Consider the following 19,079-nt stretch of genomic DNA (forward strand, 5'->3'; position numbering starts at 1 on the left):
CAAAGAGTTTTGGATATTTTGACCAAATTTTAAACTGAGAACTAGCTGATGAAAAATATAAACTTTTACAAGGGAAGGAAATAAATCTGACATTAAGAAATTGTTTATACCTTGATAAAGATGAATAGGACCACATTGTAGAATATTATTCCCTTAATTAACTCAGGTAAACAGAATCAGCAGAATCAACACGTACCTTTCATGTAGAAATATTTGCGATAGTAATGGGCTCCCAGATCTGCATGCCCGATGAAGTAGTTGCTCTTGCCCTGCTGCTGGATGTGACTCTCTCTGGGCTCCTCCAGAACCGACACGGCATCGTTGGGGGTCCGCAGGCTTAACCAGAGTCCCCGCCGGTCCTGGGATCGACCCAGACCCACCTGCTCCTCTCCCCCCGTCTCGTTGCGAAAGTGGGGGCAGCTGAGCAGCAGCTCGTTATCATTGCCATCCCCTTCGTCCAGCAGCGACTGCTCGGGGTCTTCTGGATTCCCCCCGTTGCCTCCCGCGCCCTGTGCCGGGGAGGAGGGGGTGGCCTGGGTGAGGGGCCGCAGCTGGGAGGCGGCCGAAGCCCCTGAGGTGATGTTCTTTTTCCGCCCAATGCTGTCTCTGTTGGTGGCCGCCTCGGTGAGGTCGAACAAGATGCTCTGGACATCGTAGTGGGCAAAGTTCCTCACCCAGGCCCCGCCCCCGATGTTGTCATTAGGGCCGGGCTGAGGGATCTGCAGGGGCACAGGTTTGGACTTCTTACCCAGACCCTCAGGCTTTGGTGGCTTGGCAGGTTTTGGGGAGTCCCCTGTCAAAACAGAAAGACCCCGAAAGAAGCCATCAGGCTCCGGAGGGTTGCCCTGCAGGCCTAAAAGCAGGAAAGGGTCTTTGAACCTGAGGGCATTTGGACTCAGGGGCCCCTGGTCCTCTGTGCTCAACTCCTGGATTTGAATCTGTCTCTCCAGTGAGGACAGGCTGCCGTATTCTCTATGTATTAGCATCCCTGAGTCGCCCTGAGCCCCCACACCCACCTTCTCACCAACCGCCCGTGTTGCTTTCCCCCCTGCTTTACCAGAGGAGTCCAGGTCCCCCAGGGTTACATCGCTGTTACTTCTCTGCATGATGTGGCCCCGGCCCACTGACCTCAGAGTCAGGCCCACGCGGCTCGGAGTGAGGCTGTCGCCGTCCACCCCGTCGCCGTCCCTCCTGGGCGGCCACTCCACTACACCCTCTTCCCGTTTGGGGTCAAAGCTGACGGAGGCAATCGGCGGCCGGACATTCTGGCGGCGAAACTTGCGGATGAAGAGGTCATCTGACTGCATGGTGCCAGGGAAACCAGGCCGTCCCTCCAATTTGGCCCAGAGCCTTCTGCTCTCCCAGTTACTTTTACTGTCCTGGTCTCTATGGTGCTGGTGTTAACGAAGATGAAACCCCCTCTGAGGGAAATCAACAGTCCTCATTCACAGCACTTCAGATGGCTGAAACGTCTCGACCCACTGGGCTCTCATAGACGTCTGAGCGAGGTGCCGAACTTTAAAGTCAAAATGGGCTTAAACGCAAACGACTGAAGGCAATTCTCGGCTGTGTCTCGTTGCAAGGTTCCGTCCAGTTGTGCAGATGTGTGTTTTGCTGTGAATCCGGACGCGGGGTGCTCCTTCCTGTGGCGTGAGGATGTAGGGATCATCACTGAAGCCAAACTCTCTGTTCTCCGTGCAGAAGAGGCTCTTTGTGTATCAGCCCCTGTAACATGGCATCCGTTCGCCTGCACTCTTCAGTGCCCGCAGCTTCCCTTTTGGTTTCGTCCCCTGCCCACCTGCATAGAAAGAAAAAAAAAAAGAGTTGTGAAACGTGTCAGTCTTTCTTGACACTCCCCCAAATCGCGGTTATCTTAATCAACAGCTTTATATTCCGCCCAATAGCAGCTTGTCAGTGAGTACACAGAAAACACTGGCTTTGAAAACAAGTGTTGAATTCCAGCAGTAAAGCGGCGAGCCGGTCCACCATGTGTTTTGTTGTTGAGTAGTGCCCTGTGCCTCTGTTTTATTTCATTTATTATTCTTTCCGTTACACACTTTCCGCTCCAAAGTTTCCCTAAATAGTTCCAGACTTAAAGCTCCCCGCGTCCACCCTGCACATGCTCACAATGGACAGTGTTACCACAGGGGAGGGGGGCTTCCTGGCTTACTGACAGTGTGCCAACATACGAGAGAGAAATAAGCGTACACTATCTCTCAGCCTCACTCACACAAACACAGTGTAGTAGTTCCATGATGTTATGGTGTAACAACACACAGACATGAGCGATAACTATCGGTATGAGGTCTTCTAGCAGTTGTTAAGACTTCTTTTCATTTTTCACAGAGTCAATGAAAAGAGCCAAGAGATTTGGATGAAGAAGCTGTGTGCTTCCCCTTTTTCCTTTTTTTTTTTTAAGTCGCAGAACAAGTTTTCATTCTAACTTACCAGTAAAGTGGATTGCATGTCAGGCACAGATCAACCAGTTCCTGTCATCATCTGTCCCTGGTGCCCCGTCCCTGACCGAACTGACGCCAGCCCGCTCGAGCTGGAACCTTTTTGTTGCTTCAAAAAGCTACGAGAGGCTTCTTCCTGTCTATAGCGTCTTTTCTTTTTTTAACACGCATCTGCTCGCTCGCGTTTGCAGCCTCGAAGAGCAGGTGCAGTTGTGCAGAGCTGCTACCAGGAAAGCCTTTCACATACACACACACACATACCGTTAAAAAATGCTACAGAGGCAAGTGAGGAAGTCACCAGAACTGTTTGTTTTCCTTCCTCCCCTGCTCTCACACTGTCTGTTTCATCACAGTGAGAGAACACGGCAATTTTCTAAGCCGTGCACAATCAGTGGATATTTATCAGCAGTTTTGATGGTGTAAGGAGATCATGCGTGCCAAGGTTTAAACATGCACTTCTATCATAGAAGACATTCGCTGGCACGCGAGGCTGCTCTCTGTTTCCAGGAAGTGGCACTGGATGAAGATTTAATCAGTTTATCTTAAAGGTTCTTGGTATTGAATTATATCTGCTCTTTAAGAAGAGAAAAAGGACATGTACCGGGCTTTGCAACATTACATTACATGTTAATGTTTCCCATGGTCTATTTGCTCTTTTCAGTCTGTAACAGCAGTGTAGAGCTCTAAAAAATATATGAAATAGCTATCATAATTTACCTGAAGCCCTAACTTTTTTTTTAAATGTCAAGGTCACTGTCACACAACATTTCAAATCTCAATAGAAGATGAAAATGAGATCATTTATTGGACATTCATTTGATTCTTCTCATGGAAGCCACACTGGTCGTCCTTGAGCTCACATTTGAGCTGGGATATAATATTTTAGGAACGTTAGCAGACTAAAAGAAACTCACAAAATCTTTAAATGTTTAATCCCTGTGATATTGAGGCCATGAAACCTGTAATGCAATGCATGGAATATAAGTCTGGTGGAGAAAGTGTATAACCCCTCCATCTATCAATCCATTATCTATACTGCTTATCTTTCAAGGTTCGCACTGGGCTGGAGCCAATCCCAGCTGACATTGAGCGAGAGGCGGGGTTCTCCTTGGACAGGTCTGACCCCAATTAACCAAAACCCAATGTGCACGTTTTGGGACAACGGGAGAAAACCTCAAACTCTGCACAGAAGGGCCGTGGCTGGGTTGGGATTTGAACCAGGAACCTTCTTGCTATGAGGTGACTGTGGGGTCATGTATGACTGATCAATATGTGGAACATTGGACGTAATAACCTGCTTTTGTGCCTGAGTGACTGTTAATCTTGATCATGTCACATGCGCTTCAAATGACACAGGGATGCTGCAGAAGTTCAGCTGGTGTGTGTCGATGCTTATCGGCAAATCGGGAGGCGCAGCATCATCTGCATGTTTCACAAAGCCTTCCAACAAGTGCGAGCAATCAATTTTCTCCGCTGTCTCCGAGCGGGGGTGCGGATGCCTGGTTTTTTTTCTTCTTTTAATTAAAAATCACAGATCGCCTTCATGTTGTTCCAACAGCAAACGGAACTCCCAGGGTCGGAGAGAAGCACTCCTGCTGTCCACCAACACAGCGAGGGTGGAGCTTGGACACTTCTCAATCACTGCCTTTGTACCGATCACATGTTCCTGAGCTTCTTCAGACCCCGACCCGTGAAGCAGTCGTTGTTTCCATAGTAACTGCTCCAGTGCCACCCTCTCTGGAGGAGGTGTCCAGTCCACCAGTGTTTTATAACCACCCTGGTTTCCTCACTCAGGAGGAGAAGAGGTCTTGTTTTTTGCAAAATGAGCCCGAGACGGATGATATCTGTGTCGGTGACCTCTGTGTTTACTCCTGAGGCAGAAAAAATTATCCTGTCGTGATTGAACTGTTTAAAACAAGATAGTGATGATCAACGGAACAAGTTCAGGTTCATCCACATTTCATCTTTCATACCGGATGCTGTATCGAGGGCCCTGGGCGCACACACATGTAAATGTATCGATAGAAAATATTTACTTCCTGTGTGGAGGCAAATCGCAGCGTGGCTTCGCTAAGAGCTCAACGTGAGTCATTGGCAAAAGCATGTCAAGGCCCTGAATGGGTTGAGCGGCCACATGAAAAAAGGTTGTGGATAAATATAAACATGATTTAATCTGTTAAATCACGTCAAGCTTAAAAAAACAACTACATGTAAGCATGAAATTCTGAATTGTTTTATGCCTGTGATGAAACAAATTCTCTCAAAACGTGCAACGCGCAAAACATTTGTATTCCTGATAAGTTACTTCGAATCCCAGCCTGATCATAAAACACTCAACTAATGTTGACTAACTTGAAAAAGTTTGTTATCATTCAGTTTGTTATCATTCATGTTATATTTGACTTATCATTCAGGACAGAATCTAAACCTGATTTCAAGAGATTTGGCACAGAACCATTTTATTTCATCATTTGCAAAATTCACTTCCACATGGTGTGTCTGGTGTGTCAGCCTCTATCTGGTCCTGTGTTATGAAGTTATTAATCATCTGTGTTTACCACTGTGAGGGTGACACTCACTTTCAGCTTGAAGCCGAATCAAAGACGGGAACAGAAAGTGATGGTATCTAGTTTCAGTCATGCAGGCGCCAAACGTTCAAAAAGCAAAATAGTCATTTTCTTACCATTTCTGATGTACGACAAATCAAATCTTCACCAGGTAGTCAGAAAACTCCAGTTAAATATATTTTAAATACTACTATATTATAGTTATTCCTGCAAAAGTGGCCTGCTTTTGATTAGAAGCTGACCTCTGTGTGTGTTATAGAGAAGTGTGTGACATACCTTAAAGAGACATACAAAGTAAAGCAGAACTGGGTTTTGTCCCTGCCCCCTCCTGGTTGCTGTCTATAGGTTCCTGTCTATTTGGGAACCCATTGTTTTAGATTTCAGTAAGTCATTTAAAAATGTCACTGCACCGTCCATCCTCCCAACTCAAAACCAGTGAAGCTTCATCATTTAAACAACTACCTCTTGATCCAAATATCTTGCTTTCATATGAAAAAAACCATAAAGGTCATTGATACCAAACAATGTTACCAGCTTTAATCCACTAAACCTTTATATGGTCTTTAATGGATAACTTTGTAACCACAGGAAACCAACACCCTGCGCAGTTACAGTTGGACGAGCTTCCCCATGTCCACAGTGCTGCTCGAATGAGATGATGGAAACCTGTGTGCGACCTCTGACGCTCCCTGAGCCACAACTCCACCACCACTTCAACAGCAACACAGCCTCTCCTTCACTTCAGCTGGTTAGCCGGAGCATCTTAAACACTTTGTATTAAATGGCCTCAAGGAGGACTTCCTGACCTTTCTGTCCTGACCTACATTACGCCATGCAGCAGCAGGGTGATGCAGTGCTCAGCACTGTCTCACAGCGAAAGTAGACCCTGGGTCAGCTGGAGTTTGCGTGTCCTCTGTGTGAATACGTGGCTTTTCTCCAGCTTCCCTCCCACAGCCCAAAGACATTCAACTTAGGTTAAATGGAGGTGTGAATGGTTTGTGTCTGTGTGACTCCTCTGTGATGGGTTGGCGACCCGTCCAGGGTGTGCCCCGCTTCTCGCCCAGTGTAAGTGCAGGACCCTCAAAAGATAAACTGTGTAGATAATGGATGGATATGGCTATTATCTGGTGGTAATATCACTGATATTTCCATGTGTCATCTTAACTAATAAAGAAAAACGTCACATGAATCAAAACGTGAATAGGAAGGCTGTCATACAGGCACATGGTCCAACTCGTTCATAATAACAGCTGTTTGCTCAATATTTTAGCAGATTTTGTTATTCAAATTGTTGAAACTATCAACACACACACACACACACACACACACACACACACACGTCCTACTGATGCTCTCCAGGATTTTTTATTTTAAGATTTAGAGAATCCACTAAGACCACTGGGAGCCAGCTGCCCTCTGCAGATTCCCTCACGGTACCAGAGCCAGTCTCTGTGCCAGAGAAACTCAATAATGCATGCAGACAGCAGTGTTTATTCCTGCAACTCAGCCAGTGCACCGACTGTAATGATCGCAGTATCGTGCTCACATGGCCCGTATCAACTAGACTATATTTTACAAATATAAATCTATATTTTATCAAATACATTTCTCTGCGTGCTCAGCTCCAGTTTCGTGTTCTTGATGTTGTTACATCACCGAGAGTTAAGGATCTGCTTTTAACACTTGGATAAGAAAAGGAAGGAAATGTGAAATGACCCGGTGGAGCAGCATCAGTTTATCTGTTTTCAGGATTGTGTCTTGTCGCTTGGACAATATTCTTTTGTCCTTTTTGCACCAGATTCACTTGGACGGGTCACAGCTGCCTGGGATACGTGTTTGGTTTAACTTATGATAACAAATGACGACCACTTCCACGTTGAGCCCAGGACAAGGTCAACGGGCCTCTAGCGTAAACCGTCAGGACACAAACCGAAGACAGAAGAGAGTTGCGTTAGGCTTGCACCGTTTTGGGGAAGTCACGGCCGCTTGACTTATTTTGCGCCCGCTCGTGCAAGCCTGCGTCCTGTGAAACAGGAAGAGACAACTGGCTTCTGAACCCTGAGAGGATGGGTGTCGTCATCGTTCCAACTCAACACTTCCACACCTATGGCGGACTGTGCTGCAACCCTGCAGCATGAATGAGCAGTTGTTTGCTCTCTGCCAGTAACTGGAATTAACTTTAACATCCACTTGTGTGCTCTCTTCGCACTGAACCACCGATTAATGGTGAAAAAGGTGGACGATTGAGATTTGATCTGTTTTCCCCTTCGGGTGAAGCCGTGGAAATCCGCTTAGCAGCTTAGCAGCAATTAGATGTGATGGCGGACATGAGTTGTGCCTTATCAACTCCGTCACGTCACTCTGTCAAGTTGCAGCAGCTGTTAAGATTCACACCATAATGTCGTCTTTGTGTCAAAAGACTTGTGAAATACACTGCAGGCCTGCACGTGTTGTGCAAGCGGTGTTTCAAAGCAGCCGACCGGTGTGACATGTGATGTTAAAATCACACGTAAAGATGAAGAATCCGGCACTAACACCAACATCTGCCGCCATACATGTTGTTGCACTTCGGTGAATATTTCTTTCGGAAAGTGCGGGGGTCAGCTGCCCGAGTGTCACCGTCCATCCTCATAGTTAAAAGCCAGCTTGCCGATTTCTCAACCGCAAGGTCTCAATCAACTCCTTAATAGAGATTGATTTTGGGAAATTTAAAGCCAGACTCAGTCCCACTCTCACTATTGATCCGTCGCAGCCCTGTTAGATTTCAGATCAGGTTGCATCCCCGCTTCGCTGCTGAAGAGAATCTGAACTTTAGCTGGTTGCGATGCTTTTAGGAGAGTGAATAGGTATTAACGTGGCTGGATACGATTCAGGAAATGACTTAATTCTGAAGCCCAACACTTGCTCCAGGCATCCTCCGTCCCCCCCCTCCCCTACCCGGCCCCACCCTCCTCTTCACCACACTGCGGACAGTGAACTGGGCCAAGTCCAGAGGCTGCTAAGTGGATGGTACTGCAGCACTCTGTCTTTTTTTGTCATGTGTTTTATCTCCCTCCCTCGTTCAAGCGGTTGGCAAATGTCAGTCTGAGCTATTGGTCCCCAAAGACAAGCATGCATCCCTGGAACCAGGTGTCAAATGGGCTGGTGTTATAAGGATAGCGGCCATCTGATGTATCAATTGCCAATATTAGAGTAACATAGGTGAGTATCGACATCGGACAGAATTTGGCCGGCATACATTTTTTTGTTAAGTATTAGTTTCACCTTTTTATTTGTCATGTGCAAGTTTACACAGGGTCAACAACAGTACAATGAAGTGATGAGGGGAAACAGATCAGCTCAGCAGTGCGATAATTCAATTAAAATAAAAGTGGGTATTAGTCGACACTAAATGATCTAAATAATGCAGTTCAGAGACTATAACTTATACTCCAAAGATGGAGATGCAGACGTCTGCAATACCTGCAAAAACTAAATAAGCCAGGGAGCTACATCTGAGGGATATCTGTGATTATGCATGCTGAAAAAAGATGTGAAGTTCAGTCTATTCTGGTCGTGTACGGGTTTTCTTTTTATCTGTAAATATTTATTAAAAGGTTTCTGGTTAAATATATGTATCTGCAGGTGTATCTGTATCTATATAACAGCTGAGGAGGCAGAGAAAAGAGAAGGTTGTTGAAAAATCTCCAAAAATCAAAAAAACTTTCTGTCACAATAAATTCCTTTTTGCACGAGCCATTCTCCACACATTTTTTGGCCTCATATATATTATGCATGTATTTTCACCAGTGGAGATAATGTGATTGTTGATTTTTTGAATTCTTGCTTTAACAATGTTTCCACAGCCTGTCAAGGTGACAGATAAACGAGCAGACACATGCTGGTTGGCAGTTATTCCTTCAAAAATGACGACTGGAGAATCGCAACACAAACATTCACAACACCTGTCCCCTCTTTCAACAGTTTTGTCACAGCACACTGATGCTAACTTGTATCTTTTAAGGACACAATGGGTTTTCCCCTTAATGTATACGTCTTGTCCTATTTCAAAGAAGGCGCATGATTTAGCTCCAGAAAGAGGAAACGCAGAGGAAATGTTAAATGCCTTTGCCCGCAGAAGGACCAATCAGCAGAAAGGGGTCAATGAAAAGCCGTCTTTGTCTGTATCTGCTCTGCTGTATGGCATCGTTGTCATGGTCGTATGTGGAGGTCAATCCTCCCCCCGGGCTGTACAGTAGGCCCCAGCATCGTCCCCGCACAATCTAATAACTTTAATTTCAAGGAGAGCAGCTCCCCTTTAAAATGTGTCCTTCAAAAATTTGAAAATAAATGTTCCGCACCATACATTATGAATGAGGCTGGGCGAAAGGGGGCGAGGGTTACCAAAATGTTAATTATTCATGGCTTGGTCGCTCCCTCGTCCACTCCTGAACCATCGAGGATGCACACAAACTAGAGCTGATTTGTTATGATTTATGTCCAAACGTCTGTGTCTTTGTGCACGTCTGGCTCATTTTACAGTAAACCAATACGGAAAAGGTCACTCTTTTAACGTCATCTGGTACAGTTTCAGTTCTTTTTTTAGGGCTGCTTTTGTTCTATGGAGAAATGAGCTGCTACAGTGTAGTAGAGTCAGACACCGGGAGTCACTGGGAGTCTGCAATTAATCTGATAGCTGAACAATCAGTGCATACATTGTTATTATTATTATTTTTGTTTTGTCAAAGCGGATGCATTAACAGTGACCCTCCAGTTTCAATAAATGCAAAGAGGAAGTTGCTTTGAAAAGCTCCTTCTATAGTATTGTTCTTATTAAAAACCTCACTTCCTCTTGTAATAAATAGCCCGACCTAAAAGTGATGCACTCTAGAAAAAACAGTATCAAGCGCTATTGTTTCTGACATCTAAGCTACGTGCACGTTCCCTAAAAGAAAGTACCGAACTCACACTACTATTGTTTGACGTGTTATTTGCCATGACATCCACCCTGTGTACTGGCAGAGCACTGCCACTTCCTGTGTAGCTGAAAATACACCTTGTGGAAGGCCATGTGTGTGTGTGTGTGTGTGTGTATGTGTGTGTGTGTTTGCAGATTTAAGGCCGAAATGTGAGAGATGGTTTGTGTGTCTTTGCTGACTCTATAAAATAAGTATCCGTGCTTTAAAGATGCGGCACACTGTCCTAACCGTGACAGGAAGTGCAGCTGTCCCTTTGCAACCCCCTGTGTGTGTGTGTGTGTTTGTGTGCACGTTTGTGAGTAGGCGTGTGTGTGTGTGACGGAGGAAAGGAACTGACCCTCAGCTTCATGACTGTATCTATTATGTCGAGCTCAAAGGTTCACTGTTACCCCCCCCCCCCCCCCCCCCCCCTGTCATCTGTGTAAGCTCCGAGGCGACAAAAACAGCCCAATACTGCTCTTATGGCACTGAACGTTACCCCCCCCACATACAGAGGACGACACGCTGACCTCCTCCGCTTCCTCACCGTCACTAGTGTCCACTGAAATGTGGCCGGGTGGCGGCGACACACGACAGCGGAGCCGACGGAGCCCAAACCCATTTCTCAGCTGAAAAATCTCCCAAATCTGTCTTCAGCTGCTCTCGATAAGCGTTGCTGGCGGCGAGGAAAGGCCGCTTCTAAGTGGACGTCATGAAACTCACAATCTGCACCAGTCCAGTCCATCTCCATTAGGATTTCAGAGGACACATCAATTGGAGAAATAGACTCTCAGAGCGCGGATTGACGGAGAAATCAAGGCCAGGTTGAAGAGTAAACCACACCTGTTACTCCTTGAAGAAAAGCTTCTCTCTGTGGAGATTTGTATTTCTTTTCCCTTTTTCAGTCCCTACCTCCATTTTTATGACTTCATGTCTTCCACTGTAAAATACACTAATATTGCACAATTTCATACAGGGAGGTGGGAACTATTTCTCTGGGACGAGGTGCTGATCACTTATCCCGTCACACATTACACACTTGTTAAGGTGACGTTAGGTCTCCCTTCATGGTGACCCACTCTGACTGCTACTTGTACAAGATATTACTTCTGAGTGTGGCATGTCTGGGTGGGTGCTCAGTCCCAGAGCACGATGGCCTGGTAATACACATCTCCAAATACATCTCATAAAAGAGAACATGAGGCTAAGCAGATTTTATGAATCAGTACTGAGCCCTAATGCCATTATGGCTTTTGTGGACGTGTTGGTAAGCAGCACTACTGCATTACGCTTTCAAAAGTTGGCAGTCTGGCAAAACTTTCACATCCATTAAAAATGCATTAAAAACAGATTTAATCTATGAAGAGACAAATAAAGGCTTTAAACTGTAAACATCTGAATCATGTGGATTGATTATGACATATTCACAGAATCCTTTTCACTTGTGTTTGTTTCTCAAATGGTAATTCTGACCTTTTCTCTCTACTGATTTGTTACGAGAGTAATCATAGGCTGCTTTACTGAAGGAACAGCTTCAGTGCATCTGTGGTTTTTACATTTGTGAATGAAAACACTAAGGTTTCCATGAAATGATTCATTGAGCCATGATGCACAGAACCTGCTCAATTTAACTTTTTGCCTAGAGGCTGGGGGGGGGGCCACTATTATGATTTCTGCCGCTAATTTTGTTTTTGTTCACTTAGGTATAAGATTGACTTTCGTTTCAAAGCAAACATGCCCTTGTCGCTGCTACTTCATGAGGTAAAATCTCTTAGTCAGTTTCCTGTGTGTGTGCGGTCGCTGTTCGGTCACGTAAGAGTCAACACACGACGCAGCACTGAGAGGTACACTGCTCTCACTTCTGCATTCGTCATGACGTCTACGTGCGTGTGGAACCGATACGGTTGAAACCACCTCCACGCAGATGTATCGGAACAATGAAGCCCTTGAGTTTGAAAATGTATAACCTGCAGTATTTCGTGCATTGGCCCCGAGAACAGAATTGTTTTCACGATGGTATTTTTACTCTCCTCTCGGCCTTTTTGATCTCTATCTCCATGACGTGGTGCAACCATGAATGATGGTTCCTGGTCTGCTTTCACTGGCTCTGAATACCCGTGAGTGCACTTTTCCTGTTATAGCAACGTGGACAATAGCAAGGAGCTGCTGCACCACTGGATGGTTTTATGTACGTGTGACATAACAGAGAGGGGCATTGTGTGAACGTGGGTCAAGTATTTTTTTTTTTTTATCAACGTGGGTTGTGTAAATATAACAGAAAGATTCACAAGTATTAACAGCACATGCTTACATAAAGATGTCTCATAAAGACAGACGCATCCACATATTTTAGGACGATTACATCAGGGTTCTGTTATTAGATGTGCCTGATTCAGTTACTGTCTCTCTGCGTACAAGGATCTCACTACATCATTTATTTAGCGACATCGTTCATCAACAATGATGACTTTCTTTGTACTTAACGCATCACTTTCTTTGCTGGATGCCGTGACATTAATGGCTGCTATTCCCACGTGTAATTTTGAACATTTGACAGAATTGTGTTTGTGCAGACGCTTAAAAAGCATTAAGTGCTGCATTTCAGAAAGAGAATAGCGTCTCTAAAGTGACTAACATTTCCCCTAATGATAAAGATCTTCAGTGAATATTTGTCACACTAATTTATCTCAAAATTTGCAATCCCACTTTGACACTGTGAGTGAGTGATTGTGCTGTTTTTTCCAGTCCTTTGATATAGTGCAAAGTTCAACTGGATGGCTACAAAAGGGCAACAAACTTACATAAAAGCAATAAGGCCTGATCTTCCATTAGGGCCATTGCCAACAGGGGCCAGGTGACAACCAAGCACAAGCTAAGAGGATCCACCCAGTGGCTTATTCTGCCGGCATCCTGCCATCCAACGAGGGGAAGGCTCCGCCTGTCCAACTGCCTTCCTCGCTGAGCCACCACAGGGAGCCTGCCAGGGTGTAGCCATGCAAAATGGCTCCAAATGAGAGGACTGATAGGATGCTGACTCAGAGCAGAGCAAAATCTGCCTGGTAACTTTGCAACTCGTTCATCTAAATTCCCACAGTGATCTTCACAAAACAGCGCATTAGAGTCACTATTCTCAAATCTATTCTAGTTTTTGCAAAAATACACACATAAGGATCTTTGTGAAAACAAAGACCTTTAGAAATAACATTTATGTCATCTCCATCTTTTTGTATTTATTGTGAAAAGCAAACTGTTGCCTGTTGTCAGCTGGTGGCTGAAGCTGAGGCTATGTGGGTGAGGAGTCATTTCAGGAGTCACAGTATCAATCAGTTTAGAAACGGGACAAACAACGAGAAGCGAAGTTTGAACTCTGCCCGACAAACTGCTTCAGAAAATATTAGCTACCGGCTCTGGAGGGTAACCGAGTCGTGCTGCACGACTGTGTGATGCTGCTGGACTGTCATCATAATTATTCAGTGGAAAGGTTATTCACTACTGCACCTGCATTTACAGACCCTGATAAACAGAGCCGTCTTCTGGAGCTCTACACTGGTTTCTGATGTCGGGGATTAAAGATTATATTCACAGCTCTGTCTCTGTGTTGGACAATAAGAATCCATAACATGACACAGGTACCCAGTCGAGCTCTTTTGGCTTTTGTGTGGTGCAGGGAATAAAAGTAGGCCGATCGATTCAATAGTCTCCTCTGACTGTTTCCCTCAACCTGGAATAGTATGAAACCCACAGAGGAAACTGATCCGAGGGAAAGACACACAGGCTGGAAATAACTCTGCTAAGAAATGACAGTATCCTTACGCACGTATGTTGTTTTTTGCTCATGGACCATCGGTGACCTTGGGCAGCAAAATAATTTGGCTGAGAGTTTCACACAATCAATGAATAACGGGCGCTGGAGCTGAGGAGCAACAGACTGGTCTCAGCGAGGACTGAACGTGGGTCCAGACTGAAAAATATATCCTGAAAGTCACAGTATCCCCCCCACGAAACAATTAGTCGATCAATGAACTGCAACAATTTTGAAAGTTGTTCTCTTAAGTAATTAAAGCTTAAATGCCAAACTTTCTCTGCTTCTAGCTTTTTAAGAGGTGATGAAATGTGATGATCAATGACTGTAAACTGAATAGCTCTGACTTTGAGTGTGCTCTGTGAAAAGTGCTTGGTGAAATAATAATTTATAAATCTTTTACAATATTCTACGAGACGGAAACACTGATTGGGAAAGTAATCCACAGATTAACCCCAAAAAAAGACAGACACTCTAAGTGCAATCTGAATCCAAACGCCTATTGTCCGTTATGGCAAACAAGGATGTAACTACATAGTAATAGCAAGCAGACAGGTAAATGTCATCCATGTTACTGTTGGAGATGGTTCAATTGTGTGACCATATGAAAACCACTACTTTACCAAAAGATTCCATCAATTTAACTCAGAAATAAATTCTCAGTTCTTTAAGCCGAATAAAGATGACGCTCTGAATTTATGGGGATTGCAAAGAAAATTACACAAGGATGCTTTAGAGAGGCTTCACTTATTCTGGTTCAAGTCGGTTTTTCGAAAAAAATATCTGTGCACAGGCATACACGTGCACTTTTTACTATTTAGACATAACTACGAGTCTCAGCACTTTGATAGAGGAAATCTGTAAATGCAGTGAGGGCAGTGGACAGCAGCAGCACATAAGTCTGCAGCAGTGGAGTTTAGGAGGAATAAGTTTGTTAGCAACCTGCTGTCAGTGAACTTCATGCACACACACACACACACACAGAGCGGCTGTGGCTCAGGAGATAGGACGGGTGGTCCACTGACTAGAAGGTCGGCAGTTTGATTCCGTCCTGCATGATACTGAATCCCACATTTTGCCCCTGACAATTGTGAATGCAGTGAATGTGTGTATGATAGAGAAAGAGCAGCTAATAGACGGACTGTAGGTGTGAACGGCAAAACTGTTCTGTGAGTGGTCCTCCGGAAAACCAGTAACAGCCCTACAGTTAGAGTTGACCCTGATGGAAAACATCAACACAAACACAATCGATTCACGTCCAGTCATCAAACATCACCCCCGAACCACCACGTCAGGACCCACTGCATTTGATCATTCAAACTGCCCGTGTCAACCACAGTGAATACCACATTGGACGAGGAACCGTGCGGCTCAATGTAAATTAAATGGCCTGTCCTTTGAGTGCACTGGCTTATGTAAGCTGCTGCTGCTTAATACCACCCCCCCCCCCCCCACATCCCTGCCTTTCTTTCCCTTCAGCAGCAGCAGCCTCGTCCTGCCCCTGAAACCCAAACGTCTCGTATACACACACATACACACACACACAGACACACACACACACACAGCCCCATCCCTAAACCAGAGAGTGCAGGGGGTGGGTGGGTGAGTTGGGTAGGCAGGGAGGAAGGTGAGGAGGGGAGGGGAGGGGAGGAGAAGGGGGGGGGGCGACTCCTGCATCCCTCATTTTCTGTGCCACCTTGAAAACAACACCCCAATTCCTGGCTGGTGTTCCTCCATTCCATCATTGTGTGCGCACGTCACATGCAGCGGCGTTACAACCCCCTTTATCCACGCAAATCCCCCCCCCCCCCCCCACACACACACACACACACACCCATCCACCGCCGCACATCCCCCCCTGACTAGTGGCTTTTAAAATATGTATCTGGATCTAAATCCCCGCTTCTCTTTTTTTTTTTTTTGTTCTTGCATCTCCTCTCCCCCCAATCCGTCTCTCTTTCATTCTCTCAGTGTCCCTCCATCACCCTCCATCCCCCTCCTCCCCCCACCTTGCCCTCATCCCCTGAGTCCTGCAGCCACCAGGTTCCTCACCGGCGTCCTGGCGATGTCACAACACTGTGTTAAAAAACGACCCTGCCCGGTTTGGAGAGGGTGCACAATGGAGGGAGACAGGGGAGATGATGGTGGTGGTGGTGATGGAGGGGGGAGTGAGTGTCGGGAGACAGGGAGCGGAGGGGAGGGGAGGGGGGGGAGGCCAGGGATGAAATGCGACAAAGGTTGGAAGCTGGATTCAAACCCACATCGCTGCGCGTAAACGGTTTGATCCGATCCGGGCTTCGCTGCGCGGCAGAATAAAACAGAGAGCTGACAACTAAACAACGGGCACGGAGGTGGAAGCCGGACGAGGACACGATACCACCGGGCCATGACTGCACATCCTCTGTCGCTCTCATTACATTGTCTCTGGCTGGATGGTGTGCGCACACGCGTGCCTGTACAGGGGTAACGTGGCACGGTGCGCACATCCATCCTCCTGAATTCATCATCACCAAGAGAGAGAGAGAGGGGACGCCGGGGCGGCTGGAATCTGAATCCTCCATTAATCCCGACGCGGAAAGGAAAAAGCTTACCTCCACATTTCAGCTCTGCTCGACCCTGCCTTGTGTCATCCTGTTCCTCTCCGCCGACTCCCTCCCCTTCTCTCCCCATGACAGCATGTTTCTGCTATCTATCTCCACGGTGAGGCTGCTTTCCTCCTCCCTCAGTTCCTCCCGTCCCCTTCCTCTGTCCAGAAATACAATTTAAACACACACACACACACACACACACACACACTTCAAGATCTCCCTGTGTGTGTCTGTGCCGGCTCCTCTATTCTGCTGTTGGAGTCAAGAGGCAGGTTGATTTGTGCTGTCCTCCTCCCTCTTTCTCCTTCTCGTGCTGATTCTATTCCATTCACATCACACTAGAGCCAACCCCCTCTTTCTCCTCCTCCTCCTCCCTCTTTCTCTCTCTCTTTCACACATAGAGCTTTACCCGGCTTCTCTCTCTCTCCTCCCCCTCCTCAGCTCCTAGTCAGAGAGAGACAGGCCAAGCTCTCTGTGTCTAAAACTGATATTCAGAGAGCGTGAAATTCAAGATCTCAAAAGATGACATGCACAAGTGGACTGTGTGGCAGCATAGACGCTGATCCAGTGTTGTATCAACACACAATATGAACACAATTTCCCAACCTTCATATTTGGCTTGAACTGAACCCTTTGCCAGATGAATATTGATCATCATATCCAGCACCTTTCATTTGAAGACTCCTCCTCTGATACCCAAAGCTGACATTTCTGCACAGCAGAGATAAAGGCCAAAGGGCAAAGGTGAAAATGGCTGTGTGTTTGTGTGTGTGTGTGTGTGTGTGTGTGTGTGTGTGTGTGACACTGTGTTTACTTGTAGAGACCTCTGTGTACTCCCCAAACGTAGCCAGTGTGGGTCGAGACCATAACAAACAACCGGCCTGCTCAGGAACAATGAGAGCGCAGGAGAATAACAACACAGCTCGGCCTCTTTCCTTCCCTCTGCACCTTTACAGAACAAGTACCTGTGAACGCGGCTCCACCACAACATGATGCTCAGGAGAGGAGAAGATGAATCATGCTGCTCCACCTCCACTGCAGCGGCGCAGCCAAGTGTCCGGCACCATCCCCCTAATTACTGGTTGGAGGCTCGTCCTGGCTGTAACATATGGCCGTGTGTGCGTGTGTGCGTGTGGGTGTGTGTGTATTACCAGGTCAGAGGCTCTGGTCTGGGGTTGGGGGTGGGGAGGAGGAGGAGGACAAGCCTGTGTTGCTGGTGATGTGTGTCTTGGAGAGATAAGAAAATATAAGAGCCCAGGCACTGGTTGATAGCAGTGAAACAGTTTTCTTTTACAAACCAACCTACCTCAGAGCGTGTTTGTCGGGGAGTTTGTGGCTTCCAGGGTTCAGCGTTGGTTTAAACCGGAGAAAGGAGAGGACAAAGAGAAGCCACTACAAATAACCAGTTCATTATAAGATCACATTTTAAACATCCGGACCAGGAGAGATGTCACCTACATTTCCATGAAAACTAATTTCAAACACCAATACTCCTTGGCAATCTTTACATACTGGAGGATGTAAAGTTATATATGTGTAATATAATATCGATGTAGAAAAAAGGCCATATCATTTAGAAAGCCAGAACAGCACTCATTAGAGCGTGTACTTTCGCCAGGGCCCAACAGATCCCTTGAATTCAATCACACTCACAGAAATCAGATTCCTAAACGTATCTAATAAAAAACACCCTATCTCAAAATGTTATAGAAAGTGAAAAAGCATTTCTGGGTTCTTCCCTGACCCATACCACATTCTTTTACACAGTTTCGGGGGAAATCAGTTAAGATGTTTTTGCGTAATCTTGCTTCCAAACCAACCAAGGAACAGGGCTGAAAACTTAACCTCCTTGAAGAAGGTCACGACCTCTGATGTAAACAAGAGTTTGAAAGTTCAGACCATCACAAATCACCCGGATATCTCACTAGAGGTCATTTAGGAAAAAGGCCTCACTACGATCGGTGCTACAGTGCCACCGTGTGGACATGTCCCGCTGAGACTGCAGTCAGGTTTGCAGCTCTGCAGAGAGACATGGTTGACATTTTAAAGTTTCGTGGTGTTTGCTACTTGAAACAATGACAGACAATGCAATCTCCATTTAAATCATCATTCCTAGCTGTGTGAAGAGCAGATATTTCCATCACCCAATATTCTTGATTATCTACTATTATCTGACTGTTAACACTAATTCTCTTTTGTTTTATCTGAATGGTTTTTTTCTTGCACACACTGTGTCATATTTAAATTGCCTGATCTGTTCATTACAATGTGATATTCTGTGAAATATGGAAAACAGATAAAAGCAGGGAATCTTCACATAAAGAGGCCTAAACCCGAGGATATTCAGATTATTTAGCAATTGAATTGTACAATTTTGATCACTTTGCTCTTATTTGATTTTTCAATTGATTATTTTGGCTCTAGTCTATATATATATAATATTTTCTGTGTTATACTTTATGACAGCCCATGGTGATAGAATTAAACATTATTTATTCTCAGAGGTCCAGATGTTGCAGAAACAGCCAATCAGTGAGGAGGAGGAGGAGGAGGAGGAGGAGGAGGAGGAGGGGGAGGAGGAGGATGTTAGATGAGTGTGAAATTCCTCTCGCTCTCCTCATGGGGACCGGTGTAGCTCTGCCAGGTGCAGTAGGAACATGTGTGTGATGAAATGTCGAGTATAAAGGCTGAGGATTCAGACCTGATTCACACCCATTTAACAGCATCAA

The 19,079-nt window shown here is 45.7% G+C and overlaps 1 protein-coding gene across 7 annotated transcripts in view; it reads right to left on the bottom strand.

Annotated features, from left to right (window-relative positions):
- sipa1 (signal-induced proliferation-associated 1) overlaps positions 1 to 17,469 on the bottom strand; it is a 31,627-nt gene extending 14,158 nt beyond the window's left edge. For 5 of the 7 annotated variants that reach the window (XM_062406149.1, XM_062406155.1, XM_062406154.1 and 2 more), the window contains exons 1-2: positions 17,316 to 17,469; positions 197 to 1,798 (exon numbers count right to left, since the gene is read on the bottom strand). In XM_062406149.1, the coding sequence (XP_062262133.1) occupies positions 197 to 1,307 (1,111 nt within the window). In that variant the 5' untranslated portion in view covers positions 1,308 to 1,798; positions 17,316 to 17,469. Of the gene's footprint in view, positions 1 to 196; positions 1,799 to 2,448; positions 2,709 to 16,353; positions 16,653 to 17,315 lie in introns of those variants that run through there. The other 2 variants (XM_062406150.1, XM_062406151.1) reach the window with 2 other exon arrangements.
- Positions 17,470 to 19,079: the final 1,610 nt, after the last annotated feature.

This window comes from Platichthys flesus, chromosome 15 (assembly GCF_949316205.1).
Source record: "Platichthys flesus chromosome 15, fPlaFle2.1, whole genome shotgun sequence".
NCBI lineage: Eukaryota > Metazoa > Chordata > Actinopteri > Pleuronectiformes > Pleuronectidae > Platichthys > Platichthys flesus.